The 20,244-nt window shown below is 38.4% G+C and overlaps 1 protein-coding gene across 5 annotated transcripts in view; it reads right to left on the bottom strand.

Moving 5' to 3' along the window:
• The window catches only part of LOC150084661 (regulator of G protein signaling 7-like), a 759,190-nt gene extending 739,366 nt beyond the window's left edge, over window positions 1-19,824 (bottom strand). For all 5 annotated transcript variants that reach the window (XR_016547071.1, XM_090375401.1, XM_090375402.1 and 2 more), the window contains exon 1: window positions 19,231-19,824. Coding sequence is in view for 4 of the 5 variants with exons in the window: in XM_090375401.1 (XP_090231527.1) it covers window positions 19,231-19,314 (84 nt within the window). In the remaining variant the exon portion in view is untranslated. The remainder of the gene's footprint in view (window positions 1-19,230) is intronic.
• Between the last annotated feature and the right edge of the window lie 420 nt (window positions 19,825-20,244).

Here is a 20,244-nt window from a genome sequence, read left to right as displayed (position 1 = left end):
TTATTTCTCTACAGTACATTAATAAATGTTTACAGATGTAAATTGTTTGTGCTTAATATTTATTGAAATGCTCTCCTCTAAAACTGCTAAACCACTTAGTATAACCTCTTTAAAATCCAGCACCTTTCAATCGTTGAGGATGCCGGATTTTAAAGAGTTTACTGTATTTACAAATTGTATATCATACTGTAGTACAATACAATAATTAAATTTTATATTTTATTTTAAAAAGCCCGTATTCGGCTAGGTGTTAAAATTTTAAATTTTGACTTTTCTTTTACCGTCTCATTTGATATTAACTATTGCATTCGATATTCTGAAGTTTAAGACTATAGAGCTCCCATTCGTTTTTTAAACTAAGGGAGGGAAAAGAAAGTATGATTCCCAGGGCGCTAACATTCATAACGTCGTAAGAAATTTTAATCGCGTGCGCTGAAATTTTAGCAGCACTGAAAAAAAAATTATAATAATAAAAACAAGTTAGGTACTTCCTTTCTATTATTAAAAAATATCCCATTTCAAGTACATTGGACTACTTTGCTCTTTTATCAAATAATACAATAATGCAGATTCTTTGTAGCTGAAGCTCTAAAAAGTTTTCTTTATTAAAATTGATGGCACTGTCCCTCGTGCACTTAGCCTTCGCCTATTCACATAACGCGTTCTTCGTATCACGCACGATCCAAGCCACTCACCACCATGAGATGCCGATGTAGCAGAATTTAATGTATCGCTTGCTGATTCCTTAAATTTCTTTCTTTAAATCAGATGGCAATTAATGTTTGAGCCAATTATCACTTCTCACTCAGTCCATCTTCTCAAATAGTCACATTTGGTATTTATTACAGTTACAGGCATACTCTTACCTTCTGGTTTAAATTCAGACTTGAAGATTTATATTGCGAATATAAAATTGAAGATTTACTCAACGAATTTAAAAATAGAAAACTACTTACAGTGATGGAGTTTTAAACAGCACAATTGATCGAGTGTCCCAAGTAATATAACAGAATTCGGTGAACAGTTGCTAATAAAAGTAAATGCCAATTTATTAAATCCGACGAGCAATCTTTCATGTTATTCTGCTGATTGATTTTGAAAATATGATACACACTCTGTGGCCATCGAAATATAACCATTCATTTAATATGCCTGACGCTGAGCCTCCCCGGTCGTGGACACCTGTTTTTGGATACACCACGACATGGATGAAATTCTCCGAGATCACGAAACATGCCAGAAGGTGTGGCCTGCTTCGGTATTGTAGTGTGTCCAACAATTGTTTGTTATAGAGTTTTAAGCGCATCATCAACGTAGGTCATATTGCGCCGTATATAATACATTGCATCTGTAAATTGCGTGTGTTCTATGGTCTGTTTGCTGTACGAAAAATTCAAGTTTAAGGGAGAAAAACCATGCTACCCTTGCTGAGACCGACTAACTCAGCCACGTTGTGAAAAAGACCCTTAAAAATGCCTAGCACCAACCATTGACGGGATCGGAACCCAGGTCTTTTCCGCCCGCTGTGGGGAAGACAGTGACTGCACCAACTGTGCTGTGATACTCACGGGGCGTCCAACAATTATACCATAGAGCATTTACATTTATTAAAAAATTCTAGATTATTTAATTTTTTGTAGTCCGTGCGATTTTCAATCCATGTCTGGCCCAGTGGCATGACACATTGACCTACTGAAAGATCACATCGCTGTTTAAAAGCAGGAATACTGACGAGAGTATTCTAGCTTCAGCAATGTTCCCATTAAAAAAACAAACAAACAAAACTGTCATATTAGGGTTACCGAAAAACAACTTCATCCACCCATGAGTATCCATATATTTCGTGTGTTCTGTGATCGATATGCTTGTTTTGCTGGAACAAAAACTCGAGTATCCGGGAGAAGAAAAAAAAAAAAAAAAAAAAACTTGCTAACCTCGGCCATGCAAAACATCCATAAAAATTTTCACGTCATTAACAGGATTCGAACCTAGACCTTTTTCCAGCCGATGTAGAGAGGAGAGTGATTATAATCATTATGCTACCCGCGGGTAGAGTAGTGTTAAGATAGTCCACCGCTATGAATTGTTGTTGTTGCTGCTGCATGTGTACCAGATGACCCAAAGACTTCCAATAACGACCAAAGACGCACATACTACCTGTCACCACCAGCCCGCCCTGTGTGAATCGCTTTCGGCCACAAGCGTCGTATACTTTTGGGTACGAAAAGAAACCTGGTCCTCAGATCAATTGCAGTCGTCTACTGTTTGTTTGCTACGTTTCTGACATCCCACATGGAGCAATTTTGGACGTGTCTTATATCAGGGGAAAGAGGTGTCGACCTATATTCCGAGACAAGGGTTTCCGCTAACCAGCCCAGTTAAACTTCTCCTAGAGAAACAACTTTCCCGTTTACGCATGCTTATGAAACAGCTATTGTGCTGTACACTCTTCATTCCTATTTGTCGACCGAGAGCACTATACACTGCTTTTCAAATAGCCCTCATAACTCATTAAAACTGAAGAAAATTATACTTTTTTGGTGAATGCAGACAAAGATTGTTTCGGGGAACAGAAGTAGAAGAGGCAGATCCAGAGGAAGAAATGTTAATTAAGTAATTTTAAAATTGGATTTAACAGATTCGACAAAAAACGAACAATTCTATGTAGGCTGATTTAACCGGGGGCCTATTGTAAACGAAAAATTTTAAAAATATTAGCATGACCATCAGTAAATAAAGACTGCTAAATATATCCGACGCACAAATTTTGTACCATTCCGCCATGCTTTGAGATAACGACTGGAAAGAGGTGTCAGTAAGAGATGATTAATTATTCTAATTTCTATCTTTTATATAAAGTCACACACATTTTTTTCACAAAGGTTTAGAAGACCAGTATGTAATATTAGTACAAAATTCAAGCTTAGGATGAATTTGGATTAATGCGGGTTAACAATTATTTTAAAAAATGAGTTACAAATAAGATACCACTGTAGATGTGTTGAGGAAGCTATAGTTAGCTGCAAAACGGAGTTAAGATGACTCCAAACAAAAAATAGTGACTAAGAAAGAAAGGAGTAAGAAAAGGAAAATAGAACTATAAGAAGATATTGAAAGCTGAAGGAAGGTAAAGAAATTCTAATTATGTATATCATGTACGTATTAATAATTATCTAGCAATATTACTAGAATATCTTCACCTTCTTTACTTGCATTTCTACTTTCCTTACTTCCCTTGGTTGGCATCCTGCACAATGAACACGTCAACCTTTTATACATTTAATTTTTTTTAACTTACAGTTACATTTTAATTTACACTTTTCGTTAGGAGCATAGCGCTTCAAGCTGTTTGTTCATATTCTGTTTCTATATGAATTAAATCAACCCATACGGTAATTAGTATCACTTTTTTTTTTTTTTTTTTTTTTTTTTGTACCATGTTATATATATATATATTTCACCTATATGAACTCTCGGGCAGAAAGTTCCACAGTGCTGTAGAATGATTAGCAAACAACGGTTTTAATATAAGAAAAAATTTAAATCTTACTCTCAGTGACCACCAGATAAGAATTTGAAGCAGCATGCGTAAAATCTATTCTGTTTATTTATAATAGCGTATCAATTTCTACTGGAACTTGCTCACGATGCAATACAAGATATAATCCACAGACAAAGAGATGGTAGTAGAGTTTTACTAAAAGAACAGAAGCAATGGGACATTTTAGGTGATTTAGTAAATATTCATAAAACGCCTATTATCTTCACAATGTCCGTCCGTCTGTACGTGTGTAATAAACTCGACTCGCAACGGATGGATTTTCATGAATATATGGCTCTTTTAGAGGAATTTGTCAAGCTATCCCAGCTTTCATTAAAATGGACTAATAGAAATCTGTAAATTATTTTATTTATTTTTTTTTTTTTCCATGCATATTACATAGCTGAAGTACCCGATATTATGTTTATTGTCTTGCGCCAATTGGAAGAACGAATAGGAAATGCACAAAAACGAAATGTTCTCGGTTTGTTATAAAAGTTGTTGCTTTTTTTTTTCTCGTGTTTTTGCAATCAGTTTGCTATATACGTAAATCTTAAATTATTACTATATGCAGTACTTATAATATTAATTATGGCAAATATGACAATTTAAATTTAATAATATTATTATTAAATCCAGGAAGAAATTAATAAAATTTCATTACAAAAACTTTGACAGTATACTGTGGGAACTGGGCCTTTTTCTTAATTTTTATCCTTTTCTAATACCCCTATACTTTGGAACCCAAATTGGTAGTTATAATTTTTTTCAGAAGAACAACTGATACCTCAAAATCCTCCAAAACCCACAAGCTATCTATTGCTCAATTACTTTATTTACCTCTCCTACTATCAGAAGATTCCCCATTATGAGGTTTTCTTTTATTTCCCCCCAACCAGGATAAGCCCGGTGGTGGTCTATAGAGCTCTGTGTATTTCTCTTGAATGATGAAACATTTTTATTATCAACATAAAGTTTATTGCTCTGTTAGAATCACATGAAAAATATAAACACTAAATTAATCATAAATATACAATCACTCACTGCTTTCTTCTGCTATACATTATTATTATTATTATTATCTGTTTATTTCCATAAGGAAACCACCCCGGGACGGCAAAGTGCCAGGAGGGTGCTAAGTACATATCAGGGTACGAGATACTACGTGCAGTGGGTTACATATACTGAACACGTAGTCTCGTCCCGAAATATTATATACACATTTTATGTTTAATATATACAGTATTTACACATTAATGATTCTGTACATACATTATACAGCACATATAACTTACATATTAACATAACTGTTACAGAAGGTATATTTTTACAGTCAACAGATTATTGTTCTTAAAGCAGAAAGCTTCACTTTTATTCACAATTCTTTAGTACTTTGCAGCCGATTCATATTTCAGTAAGCCTGTACGAATCCTGGAAGATCTCTTTCCGGTATGTTGCATCCTCACACAGTTTTTCGGCATCTATCTGTAGTGAGTTAAATATTCTCGCTGCATTTGATGGGAAGAATCTTTGCAGGCTACTAAGATTGTTCAGGACTGAACGCAGTGGATTATTTAGTTCTCCGCAACGTCTAGCAGTGGCACGCGGTTTAACTAGAATATTATCCAGGACTGGAGCATCCACTCTGCCTGTGAGCATTTGTGCGAGAGTGTGTATGTTCCTGTTAATTGTCCGCTGCATCCAGGGTGTGATGTTAAGGTTTGAGTAGAGAATGGCCCTTGAGATAGTAAAAGGGTGGCCAGCAACTCTGTTAAGCCATCGCAAGAACCAGTACTCGATCCCAAGGACGGACTTATAATGTGAATCTGGAGCTGAAGACCAGATTTGCGAGGCATACATTGCAATTGGCAGGACACACATTAAAATGTACTTGGTCGCTAGCTGAGGATCCCTAATTCCTACCAGTTCCTGCCTAGTAGCCCATAAAGCGGCGAATATTTTTGTCTTCATATGGGCGAAGTGTTGAGCAAAGGTGAGTCTGTCATCCCACTTAAGACCCAGGTCCAGGTGAGAGTGCACTTTTTCCACACTAGACCCGTTCACAGAGATTGAGATGTCATTTTTATTCTGCTTGTAACTTATGGTCATTTGGGCAGACTTCTGTGCATTAATACGGAGCCCGATGCAATCCAGGTAGCTCTCAAATTCTCGGATTGTGCTATTTGCCATCTGGCAAATACTTTCTGCTGATTCATGGTCTTTGGAAGTGATGAAGAATTTTACATCGTCAGCATATGTTATAAAATTGTAGTACCGTGCAAGAAACGGCTCCAGGACGGCCGCGAAGAGAGTAGCCGAAAGAACTCCCCCTTGAGGCACTCCTTGCGAGATGGTAAAGCAAGATTGTAGCTTTTGGTGCTTAACAATAAGTTTCCTATGTTCTAGCAGGCTGCTTATTATAGTTAACAGATTTCCTCTTACATTAAAATAATTCTTTAAAATCGCAATGAGCGCTGGAATTGAGACGTTGTCGTAGGCTGCGGAGATATCCAAAAAAATAATATCAATTTGCTTTTTCTCATTTAGTGCTTTCTGCACGCGAAAAAGGGTTTCCAGTAAGTTTGTTATTGTTGATCTACCCGAAATAACTGAGTGCAAATGTGGTGGTCTATGGCTGAAGCAGTGTTGATTGATGGTGGGAAGAAGCGCTTTTTCGAATACCTTCTGTAGGGTGCAACTGACAGAAATTGGTCTGTAATCCTTAGCCAATTTTGGGTGTTTAATCTTTGGTATTGGGGTTACAATGTAATTTTTCCAAGCTTGCGGGAAAGCTCCTGTCCTGATGATTTTCTGATAGATGTGCAGTAATAGATCTATTATAAATGGGCTACTTATCTTAAGGATGAACATTGGAAATTTGTCTGGTCCAACAGTGGCCTTATTGGGCAGATCGTTGATTGCTTTCATTACGCTCTCTTTGGTGATTAGTATTTCACTCAATGGAGGTCTTGTTGGTTCCTCTCTTGCCGAATAGTTTCGCTTGTTTAAATCTTTCAGGAATTCCAAAATTTTGTTACCATTATCAGTGTTCTCAATTTGATTCAGTCCATGCAGGTTACTAAAAGTGTTATTAGCCCATTCCTTGAAAATGCATTCTGTCATATTCTCTGTGTTATTTCTATTGCTAGTAATTCTTTTTGCTCGTTTTAGTTTGTTATGAATAACACTGCAGTGTGCCTGTCGTTTTGCTTTGATGAAATGTGCTCTTTCTTTCTTATAACGAATGTGATCGGCAGGATGACCCGTTCTTTGCCATTTTCTATACAGTTTTTGCTTCCTGAGGAAACTTGCTTTCAGTTGTGGGTTAAACCATTCTTTTGTTCTCTCAGATATTTTGATTTCTTTTGCTGCTCCTTCCAATGCTGTTTGGTATAGCTTTTTAGTGATCATTTCTAAAGCTTCATCTACTGGCTTTTCTTGCAGGTCATTCCAGTTGTAACTAGTCAGGTGACTGAGAATGACCTCTGCATTAATATACTTCACGGAGAAAAGATACTTCCTTTGCTCTTCCCAGTTCGTGTGGTTACCCTGCATGTATTTGTGTATCTTCAGTGCTGCTTCTATTTCAATGGGATTGTGGTCCGACTTAAATTTTATGCAGTTTTGCGTTAGCCTTATGTCTAAGGAACTATGGTACAACAGGTCAAGTTGCTGCATTCCCCTTGTCACTGGTGTCGGAAGCTGCGTTAAGTGCAATGCACCCAATGTCGCATCCAGCTCTTTCTTGGCCTCCCTGTGTTTCGGAAGAGGCAAATTAAAATCTCCCGCTATTACTGTGTCGACTGATGGCTTTAGATTTGCAGCAAGCCAAGCATAGAGTTCGTTTCTTGTCTCCTTTGTGTGCTCAGGTGGGAGGTATATGATGCATATCTGTATTTTCACGTGCTCTTTTGAAAAGGTAACGCAAATCCCTTCAAAATTATTTGAATTGGTTTTTCGTTCTCTTATAGACTGGTATTTATTTTGATAGCAAATTATAACTCCCCCTCCTCGCCTATCTGTTCTTCCGGTTCCCACACATTTGCAGTTTGCTGCCGCAGTTAGCCGATCTAACTGTTTTCCATTTCCCAACCAGGTTTCGATTAGGCAAATGAAATCCAGGTCCCCGTACATCATCATCGTTTGTAGGGTGTGGAGCTTATTTGAGATGCTCCTCACGTTTTGTGCAAACAGGTGGATGTGATGTTCTGCATCCCCAGCTGGGGGTAGTTTTCTTGATTGCTATTGAGCCCGATTCCTTGCATCATTTTTAACCAGTGGTCTGGCCCATCTGTCTCTGTAGGGCTTGACTAAGGTACCTACTGGCCAGGCGCTTACGTCTTGTAGGCGAGTTGCCTTATCTGGTGGACAAGAGATTATAAAGGAGGAGTAAGCTGGGTGTCGTGTTTTCACTTGCTTTACTTCCACAGTTATCCCATGTTCGCCCTCACACATGGCTTTAATATTTTTGGGCTGTGTTGTGGGTCCCAGCCTTGATACAAAAATTTGCTCTCTGGTTGCAACGGAAGTAATGTTGTACATTTCAGAAAACCGTTTGTTTGTTTCTGGTGTGTTACAGGAAGACACATTAATACTTTCTCTGTGAACTGGATTACGTCGTCGGCCGTCCTCGGCGAGAGTAGGCATGAAATTTTGGGATGGGCGGGTTTTTCTACCCTCAAAAGTGTTATGCTTTTTAGGTAGCATAGTGATATGCGCATAAGTGAGTGGGTTTGCAGGAACATGATTTGAGGGGGAAGATGTAACTCTCGCGATCGTACTCTTGGAATACATGGATGCCCCAATCATTTCAGTTGATTCCTGTTGTCCTAATATTTCTGAGACTTCTTTATTTTGGTTTCGACTTTTCCTAGTGGAATGTGTGGAGCCATTTCCTTGTGCTGCCCCTAAAGTTTCACTGGATTTTGTGCTATTGCTTGCGAGGTCCTGCTGCAAACAGACAGTTCCCGGCTGGGCTTGAAATTCACATATTATTTGGCTGTCTTGTAGTTTTGCAATTCGTTCTGATACGTTTTCCCCCGAATTCAATTCTTTTCTTGTCTTCTGTTTCTGATTTTGAATGCTTTCTGTCCTCCTGTACAATCCATGCATACCACTTCTACTTTTCTTTGGGTAGCTCTGCCTCGCATAGCAAGTTTCGTCGGTTACGGGGGCCGCTGAGCCACCTTGTGCAACGAAGACTGATTCAAAGCATCCTAGCTTTTCCTCCAGTCGTTTAAGGGTGTGCAAAATTTTACTGTTTTGTTCTTTGAGAAGAAAATTCTCTTCCTGCAGTTCCTGTAGCATTTTATGTACAGGGATGAAATTGCTCGCGAGGTTTTCAGCGTATTCCACAGCCTGCATCGAAAAGGGGCTGATGCAGTCTGCAAGGATATCCTTTAATTCCGTACGCGAGACATATTCTTTACGGTTCTCCTCCTGCCTTTCATCCGGGCTATGATTGCTCCTCTGTCTAGCGAAAGCCCCTTCAGAGTGCTCGCAGTCTTCCGGGCAAATATCGCATCCCAAGGTTTCAAAAATTGATCCTACAGGATGGCCCAAGATGCCATTTCCAAGGTCAGTCTGAGAGAGGATTTCTCTTGTTGCTTGTTCAAGGTCATTAATCTGTTCTGTGCATGAATCTTCACAAATGACTTCATTAGGTAATTCTTCATTATTTTTCCCTGTTTGTTGCCTACAAGCGTCACATTCAAACTTGCGTTTTCTAGTTTTGTTTAATCTCTTAATATCTACAGAAGTACAATCCGGCTTATTGCAATAGTTTTTATAACATAATTATAATGCTCTCATATACTTCTTTCCTTCCAATGAATTTATAACCATCTAAAATCGATGAGCAATACAAAATACTAAATTAACTATCATATACCATCGTTCGATCCATGCTCCTTCACAGTAATACATATAGATAAGATCCCTGGCTGGCTCACCAATTGTGGGAACTTATCCCTTTTTTTTATTCTCTGATTCACTATTCTAAAGTGGTTTACAACCTAAACATATATATAATATTTTTTGTATATATAATTACATTATATATTTATTCTCCCTCTCTCTCCACATGAACATAAAATTGGACATGTAACCTTCTCTGGCCTTCAGATCCCTCAGTGGGTTATGAACAAACTGGAATAACATCTAACAGGCCGCCGTAGCCTAGTGGTCAGGCGCGCGGGTGCATAAGTACACGTGCTTTGAGTGACCGGGGTTCAAGCCCGTGACTACCGAATACGGTGCTGTTTCTTGTATTCTGTCTATCTTGTGAACTCCTCTGACCATTTGGTCGTCCCGGAGTATAAACAGAAAATTTATTTATTTATTTACATTACTCCACATATGCTTTTACATCAGCTAGAGGCGCCTCCGTAGCCAGGTGGGCAGGAGCAGCAGTGCGTAGCACACGCTTCTTGATTAGACCGGGGTTCGAGCCCGTGCCCACCAAATACGGAGGATGCGGAGAATGACCACCGCATATCCCCGGAGTAATATGGCCTTAGTTGCTAATGCTCCTAAAAAAACAAATAACATAACATCAGCTAGATAACACACGTAAGTGGTAGATGACTTTCATCAACCGGTGAAATACCACCACTTTGCTTATTGGAGGCTTGAAGTGATGAAACCCATGTTTAGTCTCTAGAACAAAGTTTCCGGCATTCCCCCCCCCCCCATACTTCTCCTTCAACCCATGCACGGTACTAAGTACTAATAGGTTTTGATACCTTTCGTGTTTGGGGTTTTCATAGAAAAAAAAAAAAAAAAAAAAAAAAAAAACTCTCTCTCTCTCTACCACTGTTCCCCTCCCCCTTTTTTTAAATAAAGTATTCGGCTCGACTATCAGTCCTATTCATTGCCTATCAATTAACAATCAAAATTCCAGTACTTACTTTCTCTGCCTTTCTCTTTACTTTTCTTCCCACTACCTTGATAGGGTTCCTGGCTCCTGATTTCTTTCAAGCGGTCGTCTTCCTTTGTCTGGCTTACAGGTCCACTAGGCGACATCTGTGGACTGCGTTTTTGCTGGCTCTCTCCATAATACAAGGGTTTTGCTTCTAGGACACTGCTCGGGCCATTCATTTAGACTTTTTTGCAACTATCTTCACTTCTCATAACATTTTCTTTCTTAACCTTTCCTCTCACTTTACTTTTATTAATACCCAGGAACTGTGCCGGCCCTGTTCTCACTCCCATTTCCAAAAATCGCCGTTTCCCCCCCCCCAAAAAAAGCTGTCTCATCTTTCTTCTCTCTCCACGTTTCTCCTTTTTGTTCATTCCTCTCCCTCCTTTCCTTGACCAATCACCATTAATTTCTCTTCCTTCATCTTTATTCGCTAAAGTCTCTCCTCATTGTCTCCAAAACTTTCTGTATGGACAAGCCATCCTTCCGCAGAAATACAAGTGTTGTTTTTGGAGCGGCTTCCATCGGTTACCTTACTTAATGGCCACTCTTTTAATCCCTTAATCCTTTTTTCTACGCTCTTCGCCCGACCTAACCGCCCTTCAGTTTTCAACGGCGTCTCAAAGTCAGTTTTCAACCGCATCACTTTGCATCTACCGAAATTTAAGGTGTCTTCCATTACCAAGTCACGGCTGATTTTCTTCCCTGAAGTACAGACCGTTTCTGGCAGGGCGTTTTCCCTCCGCGGTCAATTTTTAACTCTTATTTTCCCTTCCATCTTTACCGTACTACACATTTGCTTGATTAATGCACTTACAGTTTTAAGGAGCAATTTGGGGACAGTGCCTTTTTTCCTTTCCAACTTATCTTTACGGCCATACTTTGTGTGCTGCGTCCATTATATTTTCAAGTAAACAGAACAGTCTCCAACTGACACCGCTATTGTTCTGTTTTAGTCTGAACTGCTTCCCCCCCCCCACTGACAACGCTAATCCGCACTCTAGCTCAAACAAACAACTGTGGAAACATCAGATACACAACCTTTTGGTTGTGTAACTGAGTTAGGCTAATCTTAAACAAAAGATTAGCCTAACCCTATCTGTTTAAAAATAATTAATTTAAAAAAGACAGAAATTTATTATTTTTTTAGACTTGTAAGATAGGAATCTTACAATACAATTAATTTATTAAATCACAGAACTTGAAATACGTTGCATTTCACGTGCTGTTGATTGTAAAGTATTAAAAAACGCGCAAATATTACATTGGATAATTAACAACAAAATTAAAAATAATTACTTTTATATATATTTTTTAGTTAATCAATTTGTAATTAATTGGTAAGAAGATAATTAGTTATTTACTGTTCATTTCTATTAATTACAGAAAAAAAATCTTCAATTAATTCAAGAAATTAAAAAATCTAACGCGCCTGCTAATACGCAGTGCCTTACTTTTCAGGCGCGTTTAATTAACTAACTTGCTTTTTTACATCGTAATTTAGGGCTAGAGCCTCAGGTTACGAAAGAAGTTAACTTACGTACAAGTTAGTGCAATAGTATACGAATTGGCATCATTTAAGTATATCTCTCATTGGGAATACCTTCACAGCAAGTTATCATGATATTGCACTACCTCGAATAAGTAACGCTTCACCACAGGAGAAGACTATTGTTACTGTTACCACCATCCATACGGCACCGTTTCGGAGCTTATTAGCTCCTCATTGGTGGGTGAACAACAGTCTTCTCCTATGGTGAAGCGTTACTTATCCCCCTTAAATCGGTCTGTGCTGAATTGCACAGACGATTTAATAGACCTAGGCTCGGTTCCCCGTGCTAGGGATGGGCACCAGGTGGCATTCACCCATGTGGTGGCTGCTACTTGGTGGCAAAGTAGCCTGATGTTACATTACACCACATTACACTAAACTACCTACCCATACACTTCCAGGCTAACAGCTTTAAGATTATTTTTTGCCCACAGAATACACAGGTAGATAAGGACGTAAGTCTAGAGTCCACCGTGCGACAAGAATACACATAAATAAGTAAATAAGTTGATTACTCGAGGTAGTACAATATCATGGTAACCAGTATCATGGTATACTGGTAAGTATATTATCTCCGATTGTGAATACCTTCACAATAGGAGATGTACTTAAATGATGCCAATTCGTAAATACTTAAATAGTTGGCTACTTACAGAAATGATGCTATTGCACTAACTTCTTCGTAAGCTAACGTGTTTCTTGATATGAGTACCAAAGGTGCTAATCGATCCTTGTGCTAGAACCACTACCATTGATATATACACCGATGAGCCAAAACATGATGACCGCCTACCTAATATGATGTTGGTCCTCCACCTGCAGCCAAAACAGCTTGTATGCTGCGAGGCATGAACGCTACAAGATTTCTAAATGTGTCTTTTGTATCTGGTACCAACAAGTAACCAGCAGATCCTTTAACTCCTGTAAGGTCCGTGGTTGAGACGCTGCAGATCGGAGTTGCTGTTCCAACACAAACCACAGATGCTCGATGGGATTGATGTCTGGAGAATTTGGAGACCAGGGCAATACCTGGAAGTCTTCCTCATTTTTCGTGAACAAGTCTCGAACAATCCGGTCGGTGTGGCATGGCGCATTATCCTGCTGAAAGACGGCACTGCCAGAGGGGAACACCGTTGTCATGAAAGGGTGTACCTGGTCAACAATGCTGTTTAGGTAGGTGGTAGACGTCAGAATGCCCGGCATATGAATGAGTGGACCCAGGGTATGAATGAGTGGACCTGGTGTCATGCTTTGGGCGATGTTCTGCTGGAACATCGCTCAAAGCATGATCGTTCCACGGTGCATCCAGGCGCCATCACTTCCCCATGTAAACGACGCACACGTACCCGGTCGTCCACATGATTTATCGGACCAGACGACCTTCTTCCAATTACTCAAGGTCCAGTTTCGATGCTCGCGTGCCTCCAGGTGGGAAGGAGCAGCAGTGCGTAGCACACGCTTCTTGATTAGACCGAGGTTCGAGCCCGTCACCACCAAATACGGGCTCAGGGAAAGGTCAGGGAATGATCACTGCATATCCCGGAGCAATATGGCCTTAGTTGCTAATGCTCCTAAAAACCAAATAACAAACAAACAGCTCGCGTGCCCATTGTAGGCGCTGTCGCCGGTGAACCGTGGTTAGCGCGGGCATGAGCGGCCTGCGGCTACGCAACCACATTTTCAGCAAGGTTCGATGTACTGTGTGTCGTGACACATTACTCCCGTCACCAGCATTCCAATTACCGGCGAGTTGCCCTTCTGTTTCCACGTACCATCCGAGAGAGCCTTCGCTCACCTCGAGCGTCGATGAGCCGTGGTCGTCCAACACCTCGTCGACGGTTCGTAGATTTTCCCTCCTCGGACCACTTTCTCAGCTGACCGCGAGCATCCCACCAGCCGTGCCGTTTCGGATATGCTCTGACCCAGTCGTCTGGCCATTACAATTTGCCTTTGTCAAACTCTCTTAAGTCCGCTGCCTTTCCCATCTGAAGAACAACTCATTAACGGAGCTCTGTATCAGGCGTTTTTTTTTTTTTATACCGTGTCCTGACCCGCGCACGCGCCGTAGTTCACCTACAGTTGCTTCGCTTTGCATAACGACTCGCTGGTCATAATGTTTTGGCTCATCGGTGTATATGTAAAGGCGTTGGAGGGAAAAATCTATTGAATTTTTCCAGGCAACAGTAGAGTAGTGGTGCCCGGAGAAGTACCCTGGTCACAAATCATGGGGTTTCTCCAAGTATACGCAGAATAGCATTTTATATCCCACGCCATTGCCATTCATACTAACTGTGCGTATTAATTACCAGAAATGCCTGGAATGTACGCATTATATGTTTAGTTAAATAAGAAACAGTGCAGAGCGATTATGTAATATTTTTGCCATAGGAAGTGCTCAACTATTTGAGAGGATAATCATAATTTTCGGAATAAATCCACATATCTACGTGAAATCTCCATTCGTCCCCTACAGTAAAGGTAAGATGTGGATTTACAGTCTTCTTTAAGGTCGATTCTTCCTTTTCTTAAAAAAAAATCTGGTGATGTGATGAATACATGTAGTGTTACTGGTGCACAGTATCGTTATTTGTTACGGAAGTTGTTATTCCTGAGATCAAAGAACTTGATACAATGTGCTTAACTGCATTGCTTTCCTGCATGATGGTAATGCCTCTTCACGTGTTGCTAGGTTAGTTGTGGCTCTTCGACGAGAAGCTTTTGAAAACATTCTAGGTCGTTACAATAGATAGTACTTTCTCACCAGGTTTGCCGATCTGATCCTTTGAAATATCCGGTTTACATAAAGCATATTTGCACTCTTTTTTTTTGCAATAATTCAGGTATCTTGCTAGTGGACCAAGTTGCAAAAGTTCATGATTTATGATGGTGTTCACGAGTGACAGATACATTGAGCATTTATAAGGTACCGTATGACATTCGTAATAAAGAATTATACTTCAATTAATTTCTACAAATGAATATTTTAATATTTCAATGCCAAATGGGCCACATAATATTAATCTCCTAGCAAATATGATATGAACCATTTTGAGTTATTCTGCATCAAGAAATAAACTATTCGAACAATTTATAAGCTATGATAAATAATCTTAATAACAACACGTTACAAACCCTTTACAGGGTTCTTGCTCACATGATAATGAGTCATGTGAATAAACGAATAAAAACACTAAATCGTTTTCAACTTTGAAGTTTAGCCGTAGGTGACACTGTGCACTACACAGTTGATTAAATGGTTGAAGGATTATAAATTTTCTTTCTCTAACTGCTGTAATTCCTCTCATTGGTGATTATCGAATCTATCCAGCAATTATCAGCAGATTTGAGAACTTCTTGCATTGTTTTAATAATAATAATAATAAAATGGTCTTAGTAGATGAATGTTATTATTCGTATCCTAGCGAATAATAATCTATTTGCGCTTTTCTAAAAAAAAAAAGTGTAGATGATTTACTAATTACGCCTGATTTGTGAAAACTCAAAATTCTTTTAAATATCTTTAGTTTTCTAGTAAGGAATATTTTAGCAAATAAAAAACTGAGGAAGCAGAAAGGTGTTCCTGTTTTGTTGTGTCCTTGATTAAAAAAAAAAAAAAAAAAAAATCACGATTTTCACTTCAGTTTATGAATATCGCAGGTGTGATAGCGAAAAAAAAATAAGGCTCATACTCACTATTAGGTAGAATAAATTACCTTAAAAATAATGAAACCGCTAATACCGTTCATTTTTTTTTTTTTTTTAAATCTGATGTTCGATGCCCAAGCCGATAACTTTATATGCTTTTAACTATACTTCAAATAAAGAACCCCTCCTTATTAGTGGGTTGCGGGTAATATTTATTTTACATTGTGTAATACCAAAAGCAAACTCCATATAGTGTTTTTCCAAGATGACTTGGGAATCCCTCTCGATTATGAAATCCAGAAACCGTTAGCAGATTTGAGAGTTCCTTTTGTATTTTTAATAATAATAAAAGCGCCTTATAAATGTACCAATTTCAGAGTCAACTTGCTTGGGAACCAACTTCGCAGATACAAATATCAATACAGCCTGATGGCCCCGGCGGGGGCGGCTCGTAGGTAGGCACTGCGGAACTGGCACCCCTAGCTTTTTAAATCTAAACACACAGTCAAGGGAATTATATGACATTTTGTGAAGAACAATGCAACGCAATGAATATTTTTATTAAAATAAAATAATAAATTTTCTGTTTATACTCCGGGACGACCAAACGGTCAGAGGAGTTCACAAGATAGACAGAATACAAGAAACAGCACCGTATTCAGCAGTGACGGGCTTGAACCCCGGTCACTCAAGGCACGTGTACTTATGCACCCACGCGCCTGACCACTAGTCTACGGCGGCCTTAACAAGTCCCGCATATAGTATACTCATCCGCTATTTCCAATAATAATTTCAATAATAAACGAATAAAAACACTAAATCGTTTTCAACTTTGAAGTTTAGCCGTAGGTGACACTGTGCACTACACAGTTGATTAAATGGTTGAATAATTGTGGAACTGTGCACTACACAGTTCCACATTTTGGCCCCAGTGGTTGAGTCAATGCTTAGTTGGCAGGTTGCCAAAACGCATTTTTTAGAGGTGATAAAACGAGTCAAAGGAACTGCGGGGCGAGCAGTGCCGATTTGAATATTGCACCAAACTTAAATGAAAAAGTTATTAATCTATTTTCAACAAATAAAACCGAAGGATGGATTTTATTTTTAAATAAAATTTCGAGATTACCCAAGTCTGTTAACGATAAGTGTCCAGTTAATGTTTTGTAGTATTTTTAACTTGCTTATCACTATTACCATGTATGTCTTATAACCAAGGCAATTTAATGTAACTTTAAGAAGCAGCACCTTCGTACATCAGAGTCACGAGCCGTCACTGGGCATCAGCCTAGTTGTCAGAGGTAGCACAAAAGCATTGGTAGTGCAAAATACGCCCACCCCTCCCAAATCCCTCATTGCGGGTTGCCTCGTATCCGGTGGAGAAAGGTCAAATAATTTCATAGATATCACAGAAAAAAAAAAAACATTTTTAAGAAATAATCGTACTGAAATACAAAATATAGCAAGTGCCACTAAAAGGTAAGAATATATACTGTATATATTTATAAGAGAACACCGATTACTTTCCCCAACAAAATTGATCAGAATGGAGTCCAACGTATAACTGGAGATCCCTCGATTTTCTAATACGTCACTGTACAGAAGGTGCTTTTAGTGAAATTATACATTAAAAATGCGCTTTGATGACTCACTTCTCATTCCCGATTAATGTTCATAATTACCATTTAGGTAGGGAGGATCACGTTTTTTGTTTGTGTTTTGATTATAATAATGGGCAACTATCAACATAGTGAGTTTCTCTTGGTAAGTTTTACACATTTCATTTTCTACGGTTCACATATCTCAAAGTGTCATTTGAAAGTGTCAAGAGTTGATGAGTAACAACTCATCAACTCTTGACACTTTCAAATGGCTCATGTTCTTTCATTCACCTGTAAGCCGGATTACGGTTGCTTTATTTTTAATGACTATATAAAATAAAAATCCATATTAGGAGTGGAATCTTTCTACCCTTGTTTCCCCATTTACCAAGTAGGCAAAAAGCAGTGTAATTAACATTTTTCTATAGTTAAGGCACATAAATATACTTAATGATATTCTATTTGAAGAGGAATATCATTAAGGTGCTTCAATAAAATATATAGAATCACCTTGATGATAAAAGCACAAGAATTCCGAAAAGGAGAACAGCTTGATACTTGCTCAATATCCATTTTCCCTAATGAAAAAACGGGACGACCTAATCAACAAAACTAGGAAAAAATTATCCTGACACATTTTTATTATTAATCAGGGCATTTTCAATAATAGTGAAATAAGCGTGTTGAAGGATGGTCCAATAATGAAATTCCAAGTCAAATGTTACTTTTTCTACTGATCATGAATCCCCAAAATGTAGACTCAACAGTTTAAAACATTGACTGACTACCACTGTTGATAGATAACCTATATTTTTACAGAAGATTATAAACTGCTGGATGTAATCGTGTTTTGAATAACGAATTGATCGTGTCCGATTGCTGATAATTTGAATAATACTCTTATTTTCTTTTACCATCGATGGCGTAATCAATTTATTATAATATACACAAAGCAGATATTCTATATTTAATGAAACCATTTAGTAACCTCTCTGATGCATAATACTCTCTAATATACTGCAATATGTCAAAAATACTGTACGAAGGTATGCCACATACACATACATTTTATATCCCACCCCACCTCCCCGATATAAGGACGAGAAAGGTATGTCGGCATACTTTCCGATCTGTAAACTCCTCTCCCCTATCCCTCCACCTATTCCGCCATGAAAGGATTATTTCTGCTGTAACTCACCTTTTGTACAATAAGTATGAATCAGATACAGTACTTAAAAAGGCTAATAAATGACAAAGCCAATTTAGAAAACACCCGCAACAGTTGAGGGTGAAAACTTATCAATTGGATAGCTAAACCGCTTTTTTCAACTGCTTGTCTTAGGGCGATGTTAACTGAGTGTTTTTCTTCCCACTTAAAAACGGACCTGAACAAAGTAACAGGATTATAAAATATATAAGGGAAAGTAAAGTGTCCTTACTGTATATTGCTGCTATTAGCTCAAAGAGGATAATTCTTCGTTGAAAGGAAAAGTTGAACAAGAAAGGGGTAGCTGATAACATCTGCAGAAAAGTTTCACGAAAGAAATATATAAAAGCACTCATTAGAGAGTATGTGTTTGCGAATTTATTAATTAACTTTAAAAAATAATTAAATTTGTAATTTATTTATTAACAAAATTTATTAATTTTTAATTAACGTTATATTTAAAAGCCCCAAATCCATTGTTTTTGTTTGTTTGTTTAAAGCTAGTTTAGCATTTCACATTTTAAACAAATTATAGAAGCAATCATCAGTTTGATGGAACTGTAATTTGTTTGGTTAAAATGCATTGTGGAATTAAAACGCACTGCATTTTGTATGAGATTTTCCCGGACGGCATTTTTCCCTTCCTTGAAGACTAGAACGGGTCTTCAGTTGCCTGGCGTATTTGTACTAATGTATAAGGAGGATGTGTCGAATAAGTTTGGAATTTATGCAGAATATCAGTATAAATGACGTGTGACAAAGTCTTACCTTTCGGTAGACTATTTGATTGGGATTTTCATCAATGCTTCCTGACTGTCCGTTTCCTGTATCCACCTTTCGCCGGTAAGCCATTGAGTACACAGCTGATAGTAATCTTGCAGATAGACTGGGAAAAGGTAAATCCACTAGTGTATTCTACCCGCTAGCCAGAGATGGAGTTCGTGCCTGCCAATAAGGAGCATCGTGACTTAATATTACACTACTGTGTCCATCGTTGATTAAATGGAAGACGCTACAGACGGCTGCGATTTATCCTTTCACTCTTCTTTCCTTCTTTCTGTGATTCTCCTGTCGGTAGTCCATGCACTGTTGCGCAACGGTGGGCATATTTCGTATAAGTGCCACCCTCTCGGCATCATAGAAACGACTTCTGTATAATCGTTCAGCGCGGTTGATATGACAAAGGCAGAAAGTAAAGATGATGAACTAGAACAAGAGACCGACACCCAGAACACTAAAGCATTACGGGAAATATAAACATCGCATAAAGTAGTACGTGCTTCGAAACTAAGAAACTAGAGGCTTCCCTGGAATCCACATTTCCCAGCTGACAACTGCGATAACACCGTTCTTACACCACAGTCTACATGGGCATTTCCCTACTCCAATAAGAAATCGCCACAATGATCACATGATTGCTAAACTGCGCAGTGGAGTTAGTGCTGCCATCTAGACACATAATAACGAATCTCGACATAACTATAATCCTCAGTTTACACTTCATACGTCCATGTATATTCCCGCCCAAAGGTTTGGAATCACGGCGTATGGCAACGGTTTTCATTAACTTTTTTTTTTTTTGAAATTAGCTATGACAATGTAAGGTTTAATAGAAAAAACAACACTACAATGTATTTTAAGATTTTTTTATTAAGCACTGAAAACTTTACAGCAAAAATTATTAATATTAACAACTACAGTACAGTATATTGAATTTTCATCAAAATATCCTTCACGAGATTTTATCGCTGCCTTATACAGACGTGGCATTCTGGCGATTAA

The sequence above is a fragment of the Mastigoproctus giganteus genome, chromosome 6, assembly GCF_048544385.1.
Source record: "Mastigoproctus giganteus isolate SK-2022 chromosome 6, ASM4854438v1, whole genome shotgun sequence".
Taxonomy (NCBI): Eukaryota; Metazoa; Arthropoda; class Arachnida; order Uropygi; family Thelyphonidae; genus Mastigoproctus; species Mastigoproctus giganteus.
Note: the sequence above shows the minus strand (reverse complement) of the source record. Positions and strands in the feature narration are given on the sequence as shown.